A 25,078-nucleotide genomic window follows, 5' to 3' on the forward strand; every position below is an offset into this window, starting at 1 on the left:
GTCCCTGTACCCCACCAACCCTGTACCCCACTATCCCTGTACCCCTCCATCCCTGTACCCCACTATCCCTGTACCCTCCATCCCTGTACCCCACTATCCCTGTACCCCTCCGTCCCTGTACCCCTCTGTCCCTGTACCCTCCGTCCCTGTACACCACCAACCCTGTACCCCTCCATCCCACCACCCTCCATCCTGGCTCCCCACCTCTCACTTCTGCCTCCTCAGACCCTGCCCAGGGTCACTCGCCACCTTCCCAGCTGCACAAGGAGGCTGTCACCTCTCTCTGTCTCAGTCCCAGATTCCCCCAATGCAGCATGTGATGTGCCCAGCTTGTGACATGGTCCACCTTCCGTCCACAACACGGTAGCCGGGGAGGGTCCCACCCCTGCTGCCCGCCGTGTACTCCCTGCCCTTCCCGCTCCCACCCCCAGCCTTCCCAGAGGCCCCGGGTGCAGGCCAGGCCCCAGCACCAGACGTCTCCCCCCTTTCCCCGTCTTCAAAGACTCAGAGATAACGTTTCCTTCTGTCTCGCCTTTCGCAGAAGGAGCTAAGGTTGGTGGCTGAGCCACGCCGGTGACAGGGGCCTGTCCTGACAGGGGTCCCTTCCCTGGGGCTGCGGTGCCGGTAGGGAGGAGTCTGCACCCTCCTCCACCTTCATGAAAAGTCCAAGGGCTGTGCCAGCCAGACCTCTTCCCTGTAACTGGGTTTGGAGAATGGTCAGCCAGCCTGAGGCCACCATGGGGCACCACCTGGACCCAGCTGCTTCTCCCAGGTATCCCTCCCCCAAGAGGTGACAACTCTGCCTGTTTCCCCAAATGTTTCTCGGCAGGACCCTTGGCGTGTTTCCCACAGCCACCAGAGGGCGCCAGAGTCTGCGAACCCTGTAGGAGATGGAAGCAAGGCCTGGTGCTGCCACCCTGTGGCCATTCCAGGATAGACTCTGGGCAGCTTTTATCACCCAGGGACTGACAGGATACTTGCCCACCTGTGAAATGGGTTTAAAGTGTAAGGGTCTGAAGATGAGCGGGTAGGAAAAAACATGCCTGTCAGGGGAAAGGGCCCCAAGCCAGGAACCCCATTATTGTCATGCTCAGGTCGCAGCATGTCCACTGTGGTCTTGGTGGTGGCAGAAGGCTTGAGTTTGGGACCCTGCTGCTGCCTGCTGTGACCTTGGACAAGCCCCATCCCTCCTGTGAGTTGACCTCCCTGGGGTTGCCGAGGTCAGGCAAGGGAAGGCGTGTGGGATGATGCTACACAGAGTCGACATGCGAGGGCCGTTTTGTGCAGCCGATGGGGCCTGCCGTCTGCTCTCAGAACGCTCCCTGCTGTGGTCCCCGGGGAGGCTCAGGGTCAAGAGCTCCAGGAAGTGAGGGCGGGAAGAGTCCTGAGAACAGCAGGATCCCGCCCCGCTGGGAGGCAGGGAGGGCTCATGGGGAGGATTCTGGTTTGCTTTTTTTGTTAAATTCGAAAAATTTCATTTTGATTATGCACGTAATGAATGTTAATTGTACATAAATAGAAATTGCAGATAAGCAAAAAGATGACACAAATTACTCAGTTCCTGGCCACTTCTAATATTTTTGGAGTATAGTTTATTTTTTATGTATTAATAGTTTATCTATATATGTAGCCTATATAATGCACACATACAGACATATATTTAATATCTGATATACCTAGTATATATATTTTTGTATATATTTAACAGTTAAATGAAGCCTATTTTGTGGCAGGCAGTGTTTCAAGCACTTTACAGATGTTACCTCATGTAATCCTTACAACATCCCTGGGAGGTGGACACAAATATTCCCATTTTACAGATGAGGAAACTCAGGCACCAGAAAGGTTAAGTGACTTGCCCAATGTGGCACAGCTAGTAAATGGCAGAGGCCAGATTTGAAGCCACACCTCCTGGCTTCAGCTTCTGTGATCTTAATCACAATGCTATTTTGTTCCTCTCTGTGTAGGTTTCTCTTTTTTAAAAATAAAAATTCAGGGCGGACGTAGTGGCCCACGCCTGTAATTCCAGCACTTTGGGAGCTCAAATCAGGAGGATCACTTGAGCCCAGGAGTTCAAGACCAGCTTGGGCAACATAGCCAGACCCTATCTCTACAAAAAATTTAGAAATTAGCTGGGCATGGTGACGTGTAGCCCCCGCTACTTGGGAGGCTGAGGCAGGAGGCTTGCTTGAGCCCAGGAATTTGAGGCTGCTGTGAGCTATGATTGCATCACTACACTCCAGCCCAGGTGACAGAGTGAGACCCGATCTGTAAAATAAAACAAAAAAAAAGGTCATCTCATCCAGTGGTTTCTCGATCATGAACATATTCCAGGTCAGGAACTACCTCCCAAGTGCCAAGTGCCAGTATATGACTGTTCCCTGGTTTATTTCCATAATATACTATATTATTATTACTATACTGCAAAAATATTAAAAGTGGTTAGGGACTGAATATGTCATCTTTTTGCTTATCTGCAATTTCTATTTATGTACAATAAACATTCATTACGTGCATAATCAAAATGAAATTGTTCAAATTTAACAAACAAAAAAGCAAACCAGAATCCTCCCCATGGGCTTGCCGTCCCCGGGAGCCCTCCCTGCCTCCCAGCGGGGTGGGTCTTGCTGTTCTCAGCACTCTCCGTTCTGACTTCCTTGATTCCTGAGGAGCTGGGACTGTAGGCGTGCACCACCACGCCAGGCTAACTTTTAAAATTTTTTGTAGAGATGGAGTCTTGCTATGTTGCCCAGGCTGGCCTCAAATTCCTGGCCTCAAGTGCTCCTCCTGCCTCAGTCTCCCAAAGTGCAGGAATCACAGGTGTGAGCCACGGGGCCCGGCCTCCCTGGTTTATTTAACCAGTGGACTGGGAAGGATTTTGACAGTGGGAGTGTCTGATGGGGAACAGCGCTTGCGGTGGGCTGATGAGCGGCCCCAAATGTATCCAGGTCCTAACCCCTAGAACCTGTGAAATTTACCTTGTGTGGTAAAGGGCATTTGTGTTAATAGATGATGAAGTTAATGATTTTGAGCTGGGGAGGTTATCCAGGTGGGCCCTGACTGTGATCACAGCGTCCTAAGAGGCAGGCAGAGGGAGACCCTGGCGTGAGTTAATTTCAGCTGATCCTAATGGACCACACACGCATGGATACAAAGCGAGGTTTGAGGACGGACGCTCTGGGGCCGGAGGTGCCGGGAAGGGACTGGGAGCAAGAAGTGTGGACGCCTCCAGAGGCCAGAGGAAGCGAGGAACCCGACTCTCCTGAGAGCCTCCTGCAGGAATCAGCCTGCTGTCACCTTGGTTTCAGCCCAGTGAAACCGACTGGACTTCGGCCTCCAGGACCGTAAGAGACATTTGCGTTGCGCTAAGTCACCAGGCTTGTGCTTACTGGCAGCAGCTGCCCCGGGACAGTGGTACAGATGACTTGAGCCAAGTATAGTCAGGGGAGAGAAGCGGCTGCAGGGGACTTGGTGACCTGGGCGAGTCCCCAGGTTTCCAGTCCGTCCGTTTCCTCCTCTGTGAGATGAGGGGCTGGGGGTTGGGCTCTTGGGTTCAGCCAGGGGCACCCACACTGGCTGGCGTGGGTGCGTTGCCTCCTCGCTTGTCAGCCTCAACTGCCGTGGAGATAATGGCTTCCCTGGGCCACAGGGGCTGTGCTGATCAGCGGTAGCAGATGACCCAGAAAGCCTGTCTCCTTGTGGCAGTTCCCAGCCAGCCCCCTTGTTCTGGGAAGCCCAGAGTGGAAGGCCTAGGTTTATCTTGCCCCTGGGGACTGGGGCAGGCCTCAGGCCCTCTCTGGCCTCAGTTTACTCATCTGCAGGATGGGGGCGCTATTCCTGGTTCCTCTGCTCCACCGTGTCCATGCCCAGCCCCTCCCAACAAGCCCAACCATGCAGGCTGCTCCTGTTGCCTTCGGCCCTCGAGGGCAGATACCAAGGTCCAGGCCTGGGCAGCTGGGCCCAGCACACGGCCCCTCCTCTTCCCGCCTTTCCCCTACATTCCAGCCTGCTCGGACTGGCGAGATCTGGACTGCGGGCAGCCCAGCCTTGAGCCCGGGTTGAGAAGGGGGGCCTCAGAGTCAACAAAGCTGGTTTGAATCTCAGTTTAACATTTATTTGCCCTTTGCATGAACGCGGACAAGTCCCTTCCCCCAGGCTGTAGGGAAGGTATTGCGTCCCTCTTGCTGGTGAGGAAACCGAGGCTCCGAGAAGACCTGCCCAGGATCACCACCGGGAACCAGGGTTCAGGCACAGGCCTGCCGAACATCTCCCGGGTTCTCTGGCCTCCTAGCCCCAGGGAGGCAGCCAGGGACCAGGTGCCACCCTCCTGGGGCCAGGCGAGGGTGCCTGTCCCTTGGGCATGTCTTACACGGTGAAGGTCCCACTGGTGGGCCAGTGTGGGCAGTGGCTCCCTGCCTCCCAGCAGAGCCAGCCCCATCTTCACCCCCGTGCTGGCAGCACGCCAGGCAGGGGCCACCCGCCTGCACCCAAGCCCTGTAACCTGCTCACAGGGAGGCCTTGGGCAAGCCCCTTCCCCTCCTGGAGCCTCAGTTTCCTCATCTGTAAAGTGGGCACGTGGCAGTGGCAGCACCTCCTAGAGCTGCTGAGGGCCGAGGGCCTGCTCGTGTCGTGGCCCAGCTTCGGGAAGGAGGACCCGACAGACCGTGCAGTTCAGGTGGCTCCTGGGTTGGCTTCAGATTTCCTCTCGGATACTCGAGACCCGAGGCCCAGAGAGGACTAAGGGCGGTCACTGTGTGTGGTGGGTCCTGGAGGACGGAGTCTGCTGGGAGGTGAAACTGTTAATGAAGGACCAGCCCTCTCATTTCCTGCCTCGTTTCCACTTCCCAACAGCCCTCCCAGGCGAGCCTTGCTCTCCTCTCTAAGGGATAAGCAGACAGGCTCAGAGAGGCTGACCTCCTCCCAGCTGGATGGAACTGAGGACAGGCCTGGGGACAGGCCCAGGTTGGGGGCCGGGGACACCCTTGCCCCGAGGCAACCATCGTTGCAGTGTTGCTTCTCCCTGACGGCTGACGGCACTGAGCCTTTTTCACGTTTATTGACCAGTCCTCATCTTCCTTTGGGAACCGCCAGTTGTTAACTGGGTCGTCCTCTCGAGTTACAGGACTTAGTGTGTTCTGGATACGGACCCTATTAGATTATATACATAGCGTCTATTATATAGTGTACCTGGGGATTTTCTCCCAGGCTGTGGCCTATTCGTTGGTAGTTTCAAGTGACATGAACCAGACTTGGGTTTTCGAACGGTCGCTCAGGCTTAGTGTGCCAGGAGGGGAGGAGCAGAGACAAGTGTGGGAGGTTTTGCGATCGTCCAGATAGGAAATGACTGTTTTCAAGCAGGTGGCCTGAGCGGAGGTTGTGAGAAGTGGCCGGATTGCAGATATTTTGCAGGCAGAGCTGACAGGGCTTGCTGGTGGATTGACCTAGAAAGAGCGGGAAGTGCGGAGTCCAGGATGACTCCAAGGCTTCTGGCTTAAGTTTCTGGAAGCAAGGGGTTGCCATTTGCTGAGATGAGGAAAAGGGAGGGGATTTGGGAGGAAAACCTAAGACGCTTGTTAGCTTTTTAAGTGGAGATGTGGAGTCTGCAGTTGGATTCATGGATCTGGAGTTAAAGCATAAAACAAGGGTCATGTGCACACAGACGCTGAAAGTAATCTCGGCGAGATGCGGCCACTGGGAGTGTGGGTAGAGAGGAGGGTCTGAGGCCACAGAGGGACAGCCAGTGGGGTGGAGAGAAGCCCGGCAGTGTCCCCGTAAAGATGGTGCTTCCATGGAGGGAGGGATGGCCCTGCCCGAGACGGCTGAGTCACATGAGGGCCGAGGAAGGACCACCCGACGGGGCGACTTGGGGCACTGATGAGAGCACCCCAAATCGAACGAATACCCACTAATGTGGGTGGGCTGCTTGGGCTTTAGAGGAGAAAAATGGATTTATTTTCTAACTTATAAATGCCCCCAAACCACCCAAGCCCAGATCGGAGAAATCCTGGCTCCATCAGCTTTGAAACTTTATTAGAAGGCTGTTTTAAATAACTTCCAATTCTTTCGTAATTTGCTTTTTGACAAATTCCAGTTGTAACTATATATATTTATAGATAACAGTTTTGCATTGGTCTGTGCATCCTGTCGCAGTTCCCGTCAGGCCATGCTGGTGCATGAAGTGCAGCTGTGACGTTGACCAGCATTACTGAGCGAGGGCAGCCAGGGCTGGGGTGGAGCTGGCTCCTGCCCTCCTCCAGCCCCCACAAACTCCCAGCGAGAGGCACCTCACTGCCTTGTCATTCAAAGAGGCTGAAATAAAGAAATCCTCCCAGTCGAGGAAACTGGACTTCTGCCTGCAATGCTGAGGTTTCTCCCACTCTCCCGCTGGTCACCCCAGGTTCCTGAGGCTCCCTGGGGGCAAGCACTGCCCCGCCCTGGCCAAAGGACCCGCCTCCTTCTGTCTCCAGTCCAAGAGGAATTTCTTTGGACATGACACTGGGCGTGGGCAGCGGGAAGGGTCGCTCCCGAGACCCCTCCCCTTCCCTTGCCCCCCACCCAGTGGTGTGGGAAGGTACAATCAACCGTGAACATAAATATGAATAAAAAATGAACTTGAAAATGACAGGCTATTAAACAAATCTATAAAAATAGTTAGGACATAACTCTGTTCAAATAAATACAAAATAAATAGGCTCCAAGCAGTGTGACATGTCACACAAGTGGAATGTGAGGCTGGTCCCACTTTGCCCCAAGGGGGATTGGACCCAAGTCCCCAGGGGCGTCGGCAGCGGACTTTAATGCAGTCGGCCCAACGACCTGCTCTTCCCTCCGGAAGCACAGAACTTGCATATTCGTCCAGCTTGTCTGAACAAAACCCTTTTCCCAACGATACATAATTAAGGCCTTCAACACCTTCCATTCTCTCAGCAGGGGACGCAGATGCTCTGCCCGTCACTCGAAAACACGATCTCCACTGCCCTCATGCCACAGCGTGGGGACAGTCCTGACAGAGTCCAGGCCAGCTCAGAGCACCAGGAGGCCCCAAGCAGGGAGCGGAGGCCTCCCGTGAAGCCCTGCGCCATAGCGTCAGGCAGCCAATGCCCGCTGTGTGCACACGTGCTCCCAGGTGCTGGCGAGCTCGGTAACCAACAGCAGGACTTGGGCGAGGGGGGCACAGAAGCCAGACCCTTTTCTTTCCCGGCCCAGCTGAGTCAGTGTCAACCCTGTGGGTTGGGAAGTCAGACTGGCCTCACCTCTCACCATGGACTGAGGGGAGAGGGACGGGGAGGGAGCGGGCTGGCAGCCCTCCTCCTACCGCACCACATCGGCAGAGAAGGAAGCAGAGGGGCGCGGGGGGCCCGCAGCCAATGTCTGGCTGCAAGGACAAGATGGAAAAACTAAGTTGGCCTCCAAGCTCACTCTTTGGCAGGCACTGCAGGAGATGTCCTGTCCCCAGGTGTGTGAGCCTGGATCCTGCTGACCCCTGGACCCTGAGGAATGCCCACAGGTCTTCTCTAGAACCAATGGGAGGGTCCACCAGGGTCAGCAGGACAAGCCCACGGGCCTGCCAGCTCTCCCCACCCCGCCCTGTGGGTTCATCCCAAGGTTTTCACAGCTTGGCGCAAGTCAGCGTAGTGTTGGCGCATTCACAGAATGAGGTGGCTGCACATCCCGGGCCGCAGCCGGGATCAGTGAGTCTGCCGGTGCGGCTGCGCTCCCGTCACCGCGACTGCACACCCAGGGTGATCTTCAGGTTCTCGTACACCACGTAGCTGATGCTCACGGCTGGGATGACCTTCATGAAGTTGGGGGCCAGCCCCCGGTACAGCCCGAAGGCCCCCTCAGTCCGCAGGATCTGTCTGAAGAGGCTGCTCATGGTCACCTGCGGAGCACCCTCGACGGAGGCTGCAGGAGAGGCCACCTGTCAGATGCTCTGTCCCCACCTCCCCCTGCGCCCGGAGACAGGCTCCTGGGGAATGGCTAGGACCAACCTTACCTTGTGCCTGCATCCGGGTCCTAACCAGGGCCAGCGGGTAGCTGGCCAGCTGGCCACAGGTGCTGGATATGGTGCCACAGGCCAGGAGCACAAACACACCGGGGTCTGCGCTGTTCACCGCGTAGCGCTGCAGCCAGGCGTTCTTGAGCGTCTAGATGGGGAAGGGGGTGCAGGCATGAGCCCCAGGAAGAGCTGGGGAGGCAGAGAGACTGGGGTGGGGCAGTTACTGATCCCCGAGGCCACCATAACCTGAGTGCATGGCCTGGCTTGGGCCTTGCTGAGCTCCTGGCCTGCCTGCCCTTGTTTCGGTTGTCCCTAGGATTCCTGGATATGACAGGGAGCTTCCCCACACAGAACGCCTGACTTCTGTGTATGTCTGGAGTCTACTGGGGGCCCGTAAGCCCCTCAGGACCACATGCTCTGGGGATCTGCCTGCTGAGCCCCTGGGGTGCAGACTCTGGCAGGCAGGGTCACAGGAGCTGTGCTGGGGCTGCCAGGGCAGGTAGGGTGGAGGGGAGCCGTGCAATGAGCAGGTGAGCCCGGGGTGGAGAAGCAGTCTCTGATGCTGTTTGCTGTGCGGACCATCCCCCGTGGTCCACCAGGGAGGGTGCCAGCAGGCAGGTGTGGGCAGGACGGGGTTTCCAAATCTGCCCAGGGCCTAAGCCCTCCAGGGCCTCACCTCATAGACGGCTAGGTCGATGCCGGCATAGGGGATGATCCCCAGCATGTTAGGGACATAGCCTTTGTAGAAGGCGGCTACGCCCTCTCTGGCCAGGATCCTCCTGGCACAGTCCAGCATGCCTGAGTACTGGCCTGTCTTCCGCAGGGCCATCCGGGTCTTCAGGACCTGCAGAAGGGGAGCAACAGGAAGTGTGAGCTCAGCCCACTCCTCAGCCCAGCCCCGTGCACACCGCCGCCACCCCCAGGAGGAAGGTGCCCCTCACCTCCATTGGGTAGATGCTGCTCTGGGCGATGGCCCCTGCCAAGGACCCTGCCACAAGCCTCTCGTGAATCCTCAGAGTCTCCTGGTCACTACCAACCAGACGCTTGATCTAGAAGCGGGAGAAAAACCACCGGATGCATCTAGAGACTAGGCACCTGCCCCTGCCCCACCCTTCCTTGTGGAGCCAGTACATTTTGGACGGGACCTAGCATCCCTGGCACATTTTACACTGCCCAGAAAAGGAAGCAACTGGCCTGAAGTGGAACTGGCGGCAGAGCCAGTGTCAGGCCCAGGCCTCCCGCCCTGCCCACTGTCCCCTGGGTAGGATGACTGGCTTCAGGTTTCAGGGAGCTCAGCCCAGGGGAAGCCAGTAGCAGCTGCAGACTGGCAGCTCTCCCTAGAGAGCTGAGCACTCACTTGTTCATAGGCCATGAATTTGATGGCCGACTCGGGGGCGATTTTGAGGACGTTGATGCCATTGCCCCGCCAGAGTGATTTGGCCCCTCCCTCTCGAATCATCTGGGTGAATCCGCCAACGATGCACATGTTGTTGCTGCGGGAGGCGTGGACCTGAGGAAGAACAAGTTGGTCAGACACAACCTAGTGGGGCCCGTGGGCTGCCATCCTCCTGCCAAGAGCCTCTTCTCACTGGCCAACAGGAAAGGTCTTCCTTCTTGGTGTTTTGCAGACAAACTCAGCACGATGAGACTTAAACATGGCTGTTAGGTTCAACTAGATGATCAGGCATCTACTGTGGGCCAGAATTGTGCTAAACATTTTCACAAGGACTACTTTTTTTTTTTTTGAGACAGAGTCTTGCTCTGTTGCCCGGGCTAGAGTGAGTGCCGTGGCATCAGCCTAGCTCACTGCAACCTCAAACTCCTGGGCTCAAGCAATCCTCCTGCCTCAGCCTCCCGAGTAGCTGGGACTACAGGCATGCGCCACCATGCCCGGCTAATTTTTTCTATATATTTTTAGCTGTCCAATGAATTTCTTTCTATTTTTGGTAGAGACAGGGTCTCGCTCTTGCTCAGGCTGGTCTCGAACTCCTGAGCTCAAAGGATCCGCCCGCCTCGGCCTCCCAGAGTGCTAGGATTATAGGCGTGAGCCAATGTGCCCGGCCAGGACTACTTTTTAAAATAAAAAAAAATTGATCCATGGAAAAGCACAGGCTTATTTAAAAAAAAAAAAAAAATTGAGCTTTTTATTACAGAAAAATTTCAAACATATTCAAAAGTAGAAAGAATTAGGTAATGCACCTCCAGGAACCACAGTCAGCTTCAGCAGTGATCAAACCATAGCTGATCTCTATCCCCTGCCGTCCACCCCCTTACTTCATTTTTTATGTATTTATTTTTATAAAGATAGGGTCTTGCTCTGTCACCCAGACACTGTATCAACCCAGGTACTGTACCATTTCACCCAGGGACTGCTTTTACTCTCTGCAACATTTGTGGGAATTCTGTTAAAAAAAAAAAAACAAAACACACTGATGGCCAGGCGTGGTGGCTCACCCCTGTAATTCTAGCACTTTGGGAAGCCAAGGCGGGAGGATCGCTTGAGGTCAGGCGTTCGAGACCAGCCTGAGCAAGAGTGAGCCCGCTTCTCCATAAAAACAATTAGAAAAATTAGCCGGGCGTGGTGGCACATGCCTGTAGTTCCAACTACTTGGGAGGCTGAGGCAGGAGGATCGATTGAGCCCAGAAGTGTGAGGTTGCAGTGAGCTATGATGACACCACTGTACTCTAGCCCAGGTAGGTGACAGAGTGAGACCCTGTCTCAAAAAACAAAACAAAACCAAACAAATAAAACCACACACTGATGAGGCAATTGTTCCAGCCCCCATTTTCATGGATGAAGGGAGGTCCCAGGAGGGGAAGCCTTGCCCGAGGGGGGGCCAAGGGCTGGGCAGGGTCCAAGCCCCGAGCTCTTTGCCCTGAACCACTCAGCCTTCCCTGCCTCGGTTCACATGGGGTTCACACCTGTCCACTCTAACCCAGGGCCCAGGGGAAAGGAGGCTGCCTTTTCCAGGCAGGACTCCTGGCACAAAAAGTGCTAGACACAAGCAAGGGGACAGGGGGTGGCAGGTCACTGCTGAGACAGATATCAAAGTCCACCAGAATGTCATCATGTGGATCGATTTCACAATCTGCCCTGACTTCAGCCCAGCTTATCTCTGCCTTGTGGACATGGATATGGGTACCTGGCCAAGGTGATGGCACTGTGTCCCCCTGGTATCTGGGTCAGGTGAGGATCTGCTCACACCCACCCCCCGCCCCCACCATGGGGCAGGCCCTACATGAGATGTGTGTAAGGAAGTTGGTTCCTGCCTCACCCCAATCTCACTGGCTTCATCCGTCCGGGTTAAGCCCCTGTAATGTGACGTCTGGCTTAAGTGCCTCAGATAAAATTAGACCTGCTATGCGCAAAAGGTCACCTAGGGCAGATCTAATGATACCCCTGGCTGAGCCATGATTCCAATCTAATTCATTGGGTTAGAAAAGCGTGGGTCCACAGCAGGGCCCCACCCAGGGGAGGGGAAACTGACCAGATGCCTAAGGCGAAGGCGGACGGTGGGGCGTGCTCGCCTGCATACCTGCATGAGCACCTTGAGTCTGTCCAGGGGGGCTGTGCAGGTTCTGGAAACAGCCCCCGCCCCGCCTCCTGCCACCAGGTGTCTCCACCACATCCCCGTCTGCCGCTCCTCCACTGTGAACTCGTCTGGCACCGTCAGATTCTCGCCCACATCAAAGATCTGTGGGGGAGACCGCAAAGATGACACGAGCCTTATGCAGGACACCCGGGCAAGGCTGCCGGCACCTGCCGCCGTCCACCCTCCTGCACAGCTCCATCCTAGAGACCGCAGGACCGTGAGAGCGCCAAGGACCCTGGGCAGGACGCTGACGGGCGCCCTTCCCCTTCACTCTGTGAAGGTGGCACAGCTCTCATCCCTGTTGTGGCCCTGGAGAGGCCACATGGAGTCCGAGGTGAGCACAGCTAGGAGTTAGGAAATCACTCGCCCTTGCCAGGGCTGCCCGGGAGCTCCCGTATGAACAGTTCCCAAGGCCTGGCCGCGGGCCAGCTGCACTGAAGGGACCGTGTAGGGGTGAAAGCTTTGAAACCTGGAGCGTAACCGGATCATGCCGGTGAACGTTACACAAGGCCTCAGCAAATAGGAGGGCCTGCTGCCCGTGTAACACCCTCTCTCGGGGCGGACCCGGGCTGACCCGAGCCAGGGCTGCAGGCCAGAGACCCGGGCTGGCTGCTCCCACCCCTGGAGCCGTCCACACGATTTCACCCAACTAGCCCAGGCCCGGCACTGCAGGAGGCTGACGAGGGGCACCTCTGGCCTCCTCTCCCGGAGTGGACAGTCCAGGGGGACAAGACTGCACACAGTGGCACCTCCACAAGGAGTGGCAGAGAGGGACGACCAAGCTGAAGGGACTTGGGGGTGGGGAGGTCGATGGAGACCTGGATTTCTGGCATGAAACCATGGAGGACGGGGTGGAAGGGCGGCAAGGGTGCAACTGTGGGGATGGCCTTTTTGCCAGAGAGATAAATGACACCAAAAAGTAGGGTGGGGGGACACCTGATAGCTCCACTTATGTGCTCTGTATGGAGTAGTTCTTCCCCCAGCGCCCCTGCGGGGAAGGGTCAGGCGGGCTCTGGGAGAAGCAGCATTAGGAGGGATGTTTGAAATGGACCGTGAAGAGCAGGTGGCATGTGGGGACGGAGGGCATTCCTGGCAGAGGGAGCCGTGTGTGAGGAACCGGGGGAGCATGTGGATGGCTCCCTTGGACTGGCAGGGGAGGGGACAACGGGCTGATGCTGGGCCAAGGGACCCCCGTGAGTGGGGTGGGGAGAGCGCGTGGGCCTGGTCCCCACCGTGGAATGCTTCCAGTACAGGATGATCTCGGGGATGTTTTCCACAGGATGCAGGAGGTGGTAGTCTCTCCACTCGTTCCAGTCGATGGTCATCGTGCCGTTTTTGTCCATGCTGCAAGACAGCGGCAAGGACGCTCATGTGTAAGCAGGCCCCCCTGGCAGCTGCACTTCCCACCTCTAGGAGAGCCAAGGGCAGGCACCGTGGCCACTGAACAAGCCACAGAAGGCGCCTCTGCCCCTGATGAGAAAGGGCAAGGGGGCTCCACTGCCACTCTGCACAGAAACAGAAGTATAACGGCCCGCAAGAATCCCATTCTGATCAGGCACAGAGGAGAGAGGCAGTCACTGAGCGACACGGATACTTACTAGGTGACAGGGCCCCAGAAGTGGCCCGTTCGTATTCTGACAGACAGACAAAGGAGGGTGCAGAGGAGAGAGGAGAAACAACACAAGTAAGTGCTCAGAGCAGATGTTAGTGAAGCAAACACACACCCAGGATGTCGCGGGACGGCACAGCACAAGGACGGGCCCCTCCATGGTGAGTGACCCCAGGGAGCGGGCGTGGGGGGCTGCTGTCCCTGCGGACCAGCCAGCATCCAGGCTGCAGGGTTTTGGAAAGGCTCAGCCAGGAGAGATAGCAGCTACTAGGGCTAGTCCGTGCAATTTCCCGGCAACCACCCCTCAGCAGGGAGCTATCATTTGGGGCAGACCTGACTAGAGCATTAAGAGCGAGTCTCTAGCCTGGGAAATCCACCTCAGATGGGCTGCGGGGTGATCCCCTCTCCCTTCCTGGATGGGCAGAGGTGTTCCCCGCTGGCCTTTCACCCACTTGAACCCCCCATCCCAACTAGTCTTTTCATGGGTCACTGGTGAACGGGCATAATTCCAGGTGATTTGTGATAGTTCAAATGCGGGCCAGCCTGCAAACCTGGGGCGAGGCTGGCCTCCAAGAGGGGTTACTTATTCATCCTTTCAAACCACGAGAAGGCCACGTTCAGAGGAACTGGGCCAATTCGGTGAGCAGTGGCGTCAGAGCTAGTCTAAGAGCTTCTCTTTTGTTACACTTTCGTTAAACCAACACACGGCTGGCTGAGCACTCACCTCTTGAGAATTTTTTCGGCCTGCTGTTCAGATATCTTGACGCCCAGGTCCCGCAGCGACTGCATGATCTCCTGAGCGTCGATGCGTCCTGCAACGACAAGGGCCCTGAGCGTGAGCCGGGCGTGGGGGAGGCCAAGGCCGGGCCTGCTGGCAGTTCTGGAGATGACACTTACCATCGTTCTTTTTGTCCAAACTCTTAAACACCAGCCTCAGCTTCTTCTCATGATCTTGGAGATAATGGACAAATTCTTCAAAGTCTAGCTGCCCGTCGAGGTCCTTATCGCCGGCTTGTACAATTTTCTATTAAAAAAAAAAAACCAGTAAGCTCATGCACCAACCTTTCCTTGTCCCTCGGGGGCTGGGGGAAGCCTTTCCCCAGGACACATCTGTGCCAATTTGTGAACACAGGTGGCCCCAATGACCCAAGATGCTTCTGTTCTGCTCCCAAAGCCACCACGGCGATTTACTCCGATGCCACAGCCACACTTAGAGCCCTAAGTGCGGGCCAGGAGCCAAGCAAGAGCCCATCTTGCCTCACTCACAAGAAGAGAAAGCAGCGCACCCCACCCTCCCCTGGGGCAGGGGGAGACCTCCAGACAGGCCATGGGGCAGCATGACGTGCTCTCATTCCTGGTGTTCTGAAATCTGCTTCTTGTACAGCCAGAGTCAGCTGCTTGGCTCCCCTGCTGTGCTGTCCCTGGCGCCGGGCCCCAATCCCACAGCTCCTGGCCGAGATGTGGGGATGGCATTGGACCCCAGATGCTATCGGGAGCTCTGCAGCTTGCTCTTTTTCTACCTAAAAGTGGCATTGGTCCAAGAACAATTTGGTGGCCAGGGTGAAAATATGGGGCAGAGCTGGACCCTGCCAATGCCTGCTTGGCAGGGAAACTCTGCCAAGGAGCACTCTGGAGGCTGCAGAGGCCACGGGAAACTATTCTTGGGTATGCGCTGATGGCACTGCCAGTCGCTGGTCTCAGGGAAGCCGAATGATATACCCAACCCCCGCTCTCTAAGCCAGTCACTGAAAACCAGGGCAGCTCCACTTAGTAGTCCCTTAGTGACCCAAGAAGGCTTTGAGAGACCCTGTTCTGTGGCCAGGAGGTTCCCAAACACTGTACCTGCCTTAGGAGGTGGCTTTAGTTCAACAGCTGTAAGTGGTTTTGGGTGCTCAGCAACTGGAATTTCTCCACAAAAGAGCAAACATTCCCTGAGCACTAGCATTTGGCACATGCTGCAGTTATGCTAAATGCTTTACTTCTGATAACCCACTGACTCCTCTCAAATAGTCCCAGGAGATGGGTACTATCATTCCCCCATTTACAGAAGAGGAAACAGGAATTCAGAGAGGCTGTGCATATACCCAAGGTCACACAGCTAGGGAAGTGGTGGGCGGGATTCAAGCTGGGCCTGTTGGGCTCCTCAACCTCCTCCCTGCACATCCTCCTGCCACCCTACAGGCTAACCTCCAGAAGGTGGGGGACAAACGTGAGTCACTCCAACACACCAACACCCTGAACCTAGAGTCCAGATCCCAAACCTAGGATCTCCCAAGGAGAATAGCTGTAGTTTTCCTGTGTTCCCCGATTCTCTTAGCGAGAAACCCATTCACTATCCACAAATCAACATGGGCGAAGCCTTCTGAGCCAGTTGGGATTTGGAATCGATGGACCGGTGGGGCTAGCTCGCGTTCTCAAGGATCACAGTGACAGTCTCTCTCAGACGACACCCTGAACCACTCGATGGCTCTCGGCGATTCCTCAGCCATGCTGAGGAGGGAGACCAGGACAGACACCCGGTGACCTGCCATGATCAAAAAGACTAATGCGTGGGGCGTGGCTGGAATGTGGGACAGATGCTGGTATATATTTCATCTGCCATCTGAGGTTAAGTTTAGCTTCCTGTGGACACCGTGCTCTCAGCAAAGATACAAATTACCTACAGGGTCACAACTCCAGACTCTGATAAGAGTGGGAATAAGTCTTCGTGCCATTTAGGGAGGAGGCAAACATTAAGCGTGGAGCTCTCTGGTACCCAGCCACCTGCCACCAGGCAGTCCATGCACCTTACCGGGACAGGTGCTGTGACACAGACAGCCCAAGGATGTGCCTGCTGCCGCTGGCCTCAAAATACTCTCAAAGTGCTTGCCTCTACCTCAAAAGGACGGGGACTCCTTTCTCAACTTCCTTGGACATGAACATCTGCCCCCAGTGCACCATGTCTGACCCCTGCTGCCATCGGGAGCACCAGGGGACAGCAGAATCTGACGAACAAGGAAGTCGAGAAGGCAAGTGATCCCCAGACTCTGCCGTTCCCTTTCCCCATCTTTAGGGCATCACAGTCCCTGCTGCGTCCCTGCCCCACAGGGACACGAGAGTCTAGAAGGCAGGAAGGCTCCCCTGGCCTCCACACCAGACTCAGCTCCAGCCCTCTCGGGGCGCGTCGGCTCCACTCTGCAGCGGCGGTGCCCACTCCTAGGCTCTCTGCCACCCCCTCACACGTGCTCCTCGCCTCTGCCCCCCAGGCCCCTGCCCAGACCCGTACTTCTCAGGAAATCCCCCATCCCCAGCAAAAGGAGACCCCTTTCCCAGAGTCCACCTCCCACAGGTGCCTTCGCTAGAATCCCAGCCTGCAGTGGAGGTCACGTGAAAACCAGTCACTCTCGTGACATGCACCTTCTGCTGGCTGGAGCCACATGACGACTGGGTAGAAAAACTCCCACATTTCAGACATTCTTTCCTCTCGGCAGGGGACAGTTCACACATGCGCACCCCTAACACCGCTCAGCCATTCACTCAACAAACTTCCCGGCGGCAACGCAGTCACCCCCACACACCTGCTTCCACTGGCGGTACGTGGAGAACTCCTGGGAGGGGATTAAGACACTGAGCTTGAAGATGGACTTCAGCTCGGTGGGAAGCCCCTTGGACTCGAAGTACTGGAACTCAGCCTGGGCCTCCCCGATGAGCGGCATGTACAGGCACAGGCAGAGCATGCTGCTGGCCTGCCGGGCGCTCAGCCGCCGCTGCCACCAGAGCAAGTTGCGCGAATGCCGCTGTCCCAGTTAACTCGCACAGGACACGCGGGCCACACCTGTCATTGGCTGCTTAAGCCCTGTCCTTTTACTTAATTAAAAAACCCTGCCCACTGCAAGTCCCGCCAGCACCAATGAGCACAGAACCGAGTAGAAGGCGGTGTCAGGTTGCTCAAGGGGAGGGGTGCAAAGATCAGGACTGACGTCACCCGCTGCCTCCCTGTAGTTAACCCTTCAGAGACAGGCAAGACACTGTGCCCAAACAAACCTTTCACCCCCTGGCTGCCAACCCCCAAATAAACAGCCTACAACCTGTTGTCATACAAGGTCTCCAAACACGTCACACAATACAACGGTTTTCTCCCCTTAGTAAATCATTTCCAACGGAAAAATCAGTGGATGGAGAGAGACTGAACCATGCCCACTGAAGACAGGCTGAGGACAGGAGCCAGGTCCACAGCCATCCCAGAAAGAGGACCCCACCTTGGGCCCAGCAGGGGAGCTGGGGGTGCAGGCTGTCCTGGCCACACACAGCCTTCTAGGCATGGTCCTGGCTGGCTCCTGCTCTGGGGAACCCCCAGCCCTCCACAACCCACTTGTACTAGTTAGTGCCTTGAAACCTTTCTCCCAGGCCACTCTGCTGTGTGAGCACCTAGGAACCAGCTCATTCCCCTGCAGTCTTCACCTGGGGGTCCAGAAGCACCCAGGAGCTGATGTGACGGGGTGGGAAGGCGACACAGTAGAGTCTAAAGGTCTCTGTGCTGGGGGACTCCCCAGAGGCCATCAATCTGGGGTCTGCGGAGGCCTCACCTAAGACCCACAGTCTTCAATGCCCATGTGCACTTGAGAGCTCAGTCTAGTCACAGCTTTCTGGCCTCGAACTTTGCTGTTCACAACAGAAGCTTTTTAAATTTAAATTAATTAAAAGGAAATGAAATTACAAACTCAGTTCCTCAGTTGTGTGGCCACATTGCAAGTGCTCTATGGCCTCACATGGTCACTGAGCATTTCCATGATCACAGAAACTTCTACGGGGTACTGTAGCTCCAGAATAGCCCTTTTAGTTGTGGACGAGAGCAAATTTCAGGTCCTGGAAAGACGTGATCATTACTGGGAGATCCTGTGCAGGCGCCTGCGTTCTCTGCCTCATTCCTTCCCCACGGATCCGTGCTGCGGAGGAAGAGACCACGTCACCAAGACGAGAACTCGTTCCTTCCACGGCGCCACTTCCTAACATAGACTAAATCTTCACACTCCCAGGAGGGATAAAAATGGGTAGTTATCATTTGGGGGATCAGTAAGATTAGAAGAACTTCTTAATGCACTAAAAACCCTTTTGTTAACTCCTAAAGAGGATGTTTAAAGGGTTGAAGCTTATGTACAACATTATGGAACGGGGATTATAACAAGTGATATGACATTTTGGCCCTTCTAAAAGATCTGATGATGCGACTATAAAAGTAGGTCTTGGATGACACTGGGGGCAGGTCTGCTGGGGCGGCTCCGGATTACCCAGACAGGCCCCGTTCAGCCTCCGCTAAATCCAAGATATTCAGCTGTCTCCTAAGCTGCCCAATCCAGAATGTTCTGCTTTGGAGCTATTTTAACACACATCTTATCTCTACTGTTGGGGTCCTTGAAGGCAGAAGGCTGTTGCTTCAAACCTTTGGACTTCCTTGCCTGGAACTAACCTCTTGCTTTGATTACAGAAGGTGTTTTATGAGCAGCTTCCAAATGAGGAATCGGCACAGCTGGCCTCGAAGCCTAAGGAACACACACATGACCACACTCAATGAAGGCCTGTTTTTCTGAGCAACTGCAGATAGAGTCGTCAGGGCATTTCATCCAACTGAAAAAGATATATTTTAAAGGAGGCTCACATTTATAAAGAAAAGAGCTTAAAATGCTGGCTTTCCTTTGTTAAATTATTCACGTTTGCTGCTGAAACTAAAATAACACAGATCTGTTGAAGCATCTCATTTTAGTGATGACTGTAATCATTCTAATACAAAAGAGAAAATATTTTGGCTGATTAAATTATTCAATTAGAGATTTTGTTTCCTAATAAAAGCATATTTTCAAATAATTTTGGTAAATATAACATTGAGTTGTATAATGTATTTATGAAACAAATCTGAGAAGAGACTTGAAAACAATGCCAAAATGAAACTTATACCCTATATTTTAAGGAGAAATTATTAAAGATTATCAAATAAGAACTGTTTTTTAGAAAAAAAGAATGAAATCTCCTTGATTATAACAAAGGTCTACACAGACCCAGAGTACTGCTGTTCTTTGAAGTGTTCTGCATGTGCCTGTCAAGACATTATTTTACAATGCTAGTATCAGTTCCAACGTTAGTTTTAAGGGGTTCAAATTATTTTTATTTTCCTGCTGTGATTGGGTCCCACAGAATGTCTTCATTGGATAAATTTAAGTTGGTGTTTGCTTATTTATTTAAACCACCTATCCCACTGAGTTTCATAGGTAATTCAGAACTCCATTTTCTTTCTTTTCTTTTCTTTTTTTTTTTTCTCTGGAGACAGAGTCTAGCTCTGTACCCCTGGCTGGAGTGCACTGGCATCATCACAACTCACTGCAACCTCAAACTCCTGGGCTCAATCGATCCTTCTGCCCCAGCTTCCAGAGTAGCTGGGACTACAGGCAGGTGCCACCACATCCGGCTAATTTTTCTATTTTTAGTAGAAATGGGGTCTCGAACTTGCTCAGGCTGGTCTCGAATTCCTGAGCTTAAGCCATCCTCCCACCTCTACCTCCCAGAGTGCTAGGATTACAGGCGTGAGCCACTGTGCCCAGCGACCAGAACTCCATTTTCACAAAACTGAGAATTCTTCCCAAATGAGCCAATCTCTAGGTGTCTAGCACCCAGGGCCATTGCTATATTCCTGGAATTGTAGGCTGTGAGGTCCAGAGGGGGTCTGGGGTCATCCCTTAATCTCTGAGTTGAACAAACAGGCCTAGAGAGATGACTTGATTTTCTCAAGTCCCAAAGCCTGCAGGGCTGACCTTTGCACCCAGGGCCAGGCTCTTGTTACAAGGTCCACTCAGAACAGCACCCCAAAACAACACTGCCAAAAGGAGATTTTAGAATTCAGTTCCCAAGAATGCCGGTAAACCTGATACTGAGGATTACGGCTTTATATTGGGAGGCGGCAGGTGTCTGCGAGAGGCGTAACTTAAGCAAGTTGAGCCTTAGACAACAAACAACAAAAACCTGTCTTTGTGCCACAGCTTGTGAATGCCCATAGGAAAAATACAATAAGGAAGAATGAAAGCAGGCCTCACGTTTCATTCCTGACGTTTCACTCCAGCTTTCCTGGCTCTCCTACATCTGGGCATAATATGCTGCATTGCGTACAATTCGACTCTGCTCTCGTTACTTATTCTAGCTTTGTGACACAGATCTACCTCTGTTTCCTCTCCTCCAATGCCCACTTCTATGACTGGTATTCAGAGACAACGACAGCAACACTAGATCCTTTACGACTTAGTGGCATCGGATTTCATTTAGTCTGTAAAGTAACAGGTCCTCTCCTGAGCATCTTCTCACAGCAAATCTCCAATGCCATCACAAGCTTTCCTTGTTCTACCAGGCTATTACCTGCCAAAAACAAGCAGGAGCTTCCTGTAAGGGCCGGAATAGCAAGAGTTAAGAGCAGGGCAGGTGCAGTGCCTTTGGGAGCGCAGCATTAGGTCACGAAGTTTCTCCCGACTCCTCTGCAATGACTCAGACCAAACCAGAAATATTAATATGAGAAGAAGCCTCGCCAGCATCCGGTGTTCAAGCCCCACCCACCCTTAAGGCCCTCAAACCTCATTGGTGGCGGTGGCCACAGTGTCATTTGATGCTCGGTTGCCATGACAGCCCAGAGTAGCAGGTTTCCGATGAAACCTGCCTGCCTATACTTGGCAATTATACACACAATGTGCAAAATTCCCCGAGCTTCTGGGAAGACCGCCCCCCAGGATTTGGAAGCATGAATGCCACTGAGGGCACCTCCCACTCCAGAGCAATGCCTTTCTTCTCCAACTGCAGATTAACTGTAAAACAAAGATAAAGGGAAAAACTGGACCAGTTCCTAGAATAAAAGCTTGCAGGAACCTGACTCACTAGCAGACATATTTGAACAGGGAAGTGAGAACAAAACACAGTAGTGCTTCTGGGACACCAAGGAGCCTGGGAACCAAAGGGAACTTCTCTAACATGTTTTCACAACATCCTGGAGGCCTCTTCCCAGTAGAAGTTGTGGGGCCAGGCCAAGGATGCCTGCTGCGCCAAGGCTTCCACCATTCCAATTCTTGGTCCACCTGCTGAGTCTGCGCTGCCCAGATGTGCTTTCTACCTTGCTTCAACCAAACCAGCTGCTCCACCCAACCGGGAAGCTGATCCGTTCCCATGAACGGAGCCAGTAAAAGGTGTGGGTCTCCAGCTTCTGCAGGCCAGGGAATAAGCTGTTCGGGAACAGAAAGTCCTGCCCTGAGGCAACCCCTTGGGGTAGAGCTGGCAAGGGGTGCTTAGGACACTGGGAAATGGAGCAGTTAACTATTAAAGTCAAAAGTAGGTAACTTTCAAAGGCAGCCAGACAATGCAGGCCATAGGGCAAGCAGGTATGTAGATAAAAGTTCCTCACAAAAGCTAGAGCCACCGCCTTTCTGATCTTACCTAAAATGAGCAAAAGGCAGAAAGTGACACTCCCTCATTGCACATTAAACACGAACATCTCAGGTATAACAAAGACTCTGTGAGACCCTGACTCCCAGAAAGGGCTTATCACAGACTAAGGATTCTCCTGGATGCCCATACGACTGCAAAAGTTGTTATTACATCAAAAGTCCCTAATTAGCAAAGACAAAATGAACATTTATTTCTTAAATGTAGCAATTCAACTCAACAGTTTTGGGGTATCTATGATATGCCAAACACCGGGCAGAATCTCCTTCCCTTCTGATTGATTTTTATCCAGAGTAAAAAGAAAAGATTGAAAATAATCAAAGCTTAGGAGGCGAACAAGGTCACTCCTGCCGCAGGCAGGAGAAATCTCAGCCAAATGGCAATTTCCTTCCAATCCTGGGAACTCTGGCAGGGGTGGGGAATCTGCGGCGTCAAGGGCCACATGTGGCCCTCCGGATCCCCGACTGCGACCAGAACATATTTGTTCGGTAAAATTTGAATTTGGTCAAAGGGCCACACCCCTGCACAGGCTCCAGACAGATTTGGGGTTTTCTTTTTTTGAGACAGAGTCTTGCTCTGACACCCCAGGTAGAGTGCAGTGCCATGGCATCACTGTAGCTCACTGCAACCTCAAACTCCTGGGCTCAAGCAATCCTCCTGCCTCAGCCTACTCAGGAGGTGTGCGCCACCGTGCCCGGCTAATTTTTTCTATTTTTAGTAGAGACAGGGTCTCACTCTTGCTCAGGCTGGAGATTTGGGGGTTAAATCTCAGCTCTACCTCTCTTTAATCAGTTAACCCTGGGCAAGGTATTTAACTTGTCTGCATCTCAGGCTCCTCATCTAGGAAATGGGGCACTCCACTTACCTTGGCTCTCCTTAAGACCCAATGTGATAACCCATGCTGAAAGGGACCAAAGGGCTTGCAGGGATGAAAGGTCCTGTATGCGGCAGACCCACGGTGGCTGTGGTCGTTCCCAGAGGGGTGCCAGCCTCTGTGCCTCCAGACTCTAGTCTCTCCTGGGACCCAGCCCCACCCCTTCGCCCTTCCTTCTGGACCCAAAGGTAAGACGATGGTTCTACCAAGGCAAGGGGAGTGTGACCTTCAGGATGCCGAGACCCCCGCCTCCCAGGTCCAGGCAACTGGGTTCAACTTTGCAGATACATGCTCTGCCCTTCTGGCTTTGTCCTCCTCGCACTGTTCAGTTCAGCTAAGACATACTTTAATAGTTTGTCCCTTACTTTCAAATGCCTTTCTGTGGTCAAACTGACAAATTCTGAGGCAAATCTTTTGAATTCAACCTTCTTTCCCTCAATAGCCACACTGGGGTGATCATAATGGGTAATGTAGCTTTTACAGTGGTCATGGAAAGATTCTGGACTGAATTTTGTGGGCTTCTTCATTGCTTAACACTTCTCCCCAGTACCAAATTGATTTTAAGTCCTCCTTTCTCCCCATACCCCAGTTTTATTCCAGAAAAATGATCCCAGATCAGCCCCTAAACTAGGAGGTTCTCTTGAAGCTGCCATTACCTTAGGAAACTGCTCTGCAGGTCCAACCACCAGCAAAATGGTGGGTCTCTTTTCCGTGGCCTCAGCCCTTCCATCCTGTTTCACCAGAAAGCTTGATACCTGGTCTCCCCGAGCAGGGGCTGGGGTGCCTCTGACTTCATGATCGTTGCCCTCTCTGGAGTCTTGGCACCTGGCCCTAGGGAAAAAGCTAGCCAGAAAATGCCACAGCATCTGCAACATCACAGCTTCCTCCAAACGCCGCCGATGGTGACTGTTCACTTTTGAGGAATGTGACCACAATACCAAGGCTTTCTGGCTACACAGCTGCCTGGAAGACTAGGCTGGAAGCTCTCTGCATGCAGGGGCTGTTTCCTGCTTTTTCAGATTGGCCAGCACTGCTGTCGTGCCTGGCCTGAGAAGTAGCTCACTCTGAGGGAGCCTTGCCGGGCTGCTGGCAGTAAGGAGAAAGCAGCTGGAGCTTCTTCAGTAAAAACTCACTTCTGCAGGTGACGGTGATCAAATGTTTGGCTTCCTTTTAAAAACAGGAAAAAGCGACAGCCACGCAGACCTCTCACGGAGGCAGAAGCAACTTCGAGCTCCCAATTATTCAGCTGTCCTCGCTTATCACCCAAGCCAGGGACCCGAGCATCCAGTCTGCATTCTCACTGCAGCAGGGCCCGGCCAATCACCTCTGCCGACACTACCAAGTTCATTATCCCAACCCGCACCAGCCCTCCAATCACAGGCTGCTGATTTCCTGCATGAAGCCTGGTAATTCTGCAGGGAGGTGCAGACTCAAGCTCCAGATGAGGCTGGGCTAACAGCATCCACCCTGAGCTGGCTCATTAGCAGGAGCAGCTTCCTACTCTCCACCTGGGCTGCTTCCGGAACGGCATTCACCATCAAGTTCAACATAATCAACAATCCTTGGCAACACTTCCTAAGAGCATTCTAGCAACACTTTTCCTTATTCCATTATGCGATTTTCTCCAACGGAACACATGCCATATCATAGCTATCTCTTCTGTGTCTCTCTCCATACGACAAGCTTCCTGGGGGAAGGGACCAAGTCACAGACCTTTCTACCCCTAGGACTAGACATAAGTTAAGTCTGTAGACTGAACTGAGTAAATGATCATAAATAAAAAGGAATTAATCTTTGTTCACTGTTTTTTAGACTAGCAAACAAATGCAGTGCAACTACTGTCATCCCTCACAAAGGTGACCCTTTGATAGTGTTTATAACCACTATTTTAAAAATATGAGCATATAAAAAGTTTAGTAAACTGTTGGGGAGGGTATGGGGACACATACACCTTCACACCCTGCTGTGGGGGTGTAAGTCAGTGCAATCTCTCTGAAGAGCAATTTAGTCACAGCTCCCTACATTTAAAAAGTACAAACACTTTGAAATACCACTTCCGCATCTGGGAATTTATCCTATAGATAGAGTTGCCCATGTGGGAAATTTATATATTAATACACACACATAATGAAGATAGCTTTAGCAGCCTTGTTTAGAATAGCACAAGTTTAAACACAACTTAAAGTCTTTTAAAGTGGAAAGGGTACATAAATTATGGTGCACCCATACAATGGAACCCTGTGCAACTGTTAAAAAGAATAAGGCAGCTCCTTAGAGTGCATGTGCTATTATGGAATAACCTGAAAATAACCTGTTAAATGAAAAAAACAAAAAACAAGGTGCAGAAGAAAGATACTATGCTGCCACTTATTTCTAAGCTTTTATGCATGAAGACCACCTCTGGAAAGATGCATAAAATTGGAGAAAGGGTGTGGGGCAGGGAGGGCATTGGGAGCTTGAGGGGAGAAAGGCAGATGGGAGATGTGTTTCATTAACTATTCTGTTATTTTGTGTGAAACTAAACCATGAGCATTCAGGTCCCAGGCATATGCACA

General features: G+C 53.2%; 1 protein-coding gene across 4 annotated transcripts in view; it reads right to left on the bottom strand.

Annotated features, from left to right (window-relative positions):
• Positions 1–6,639: 6,639 nt before the first annotated feature.
• The window catches only part of SLC25A25 (solute carrier family 25 (mitochondrial carrier; phosphate carrier), member 25), a 37,937-nt gene continuing 19,498 nt past the window's right edge, over positions 6,640–25,078 (bottom strand). The window contains exons 1-11 of one of the 4 annotated variants that reach the window (XM_012639809.1): positions 23,180–23,779; positions 14,099–14,225; positions 13,926–14,013; positions 13,191–13,226; positions 12,825–12,936; positions 11,536–11,694; positions 9,357–9,509; positions 8,941–9,048; positions 8,676–8,843; positions 7,997–8,147; positions 6,640–7,905 (exon numbers count right to left, since the gene is read on the bottom strand). In XM_012639809.1, coding sequence (XP_012495263.1) covers positions 7,721–7,905; positions 7,997–8,147; positions 8,676–8,843; positions 8,941–9,048; positions 9,357–9,509; positions 11,536–11,694; positions 12,825–12,936; positions 13,191–13,226; positions 13,926–14,013; positions 14,099–14,225; positions 23,180–23,398 — 1,506 coding nt within the window. In that variant the 5' untranslated portion in view covers positions 23,399–23,779 and the 3' untranslated portion in view covers positions 6,640–7,720. Of the gene's footprint in view, positions 7,906–7,996; positions 8,148–8,675; positions 8,844–8,940; positions 9,049–9,356; positions 9,510–11,535; positions 11,695–12,824; positions 12,937–13,190; positions 13,227–13,925; positions 14,014–14,098; positions 14,226–16,758; positions 16,999–23,179; positions 23,780–25,078 lie in introns of those variants that run through there. The other 3 variants (XM_012639811.1, XM_012639812.1, XM_012639810.1) reach the window with 3 other exon arrangements.

Source organism: Propithecus coquereli, unplaced genomic scaffold (assembly GCF_000956105.1).
Source record: "Propithecus coquereli isolate 6110/MARCELLA unplaced genomic scaffold, Pcoq_1.0 Scaffold142, whole genome shotgun sequence".
NCBI lineage: Eukaryota > Metazoa > Chordata > Mammalia > Primates > Indriidae > Propithecus > Propithecus coquereli.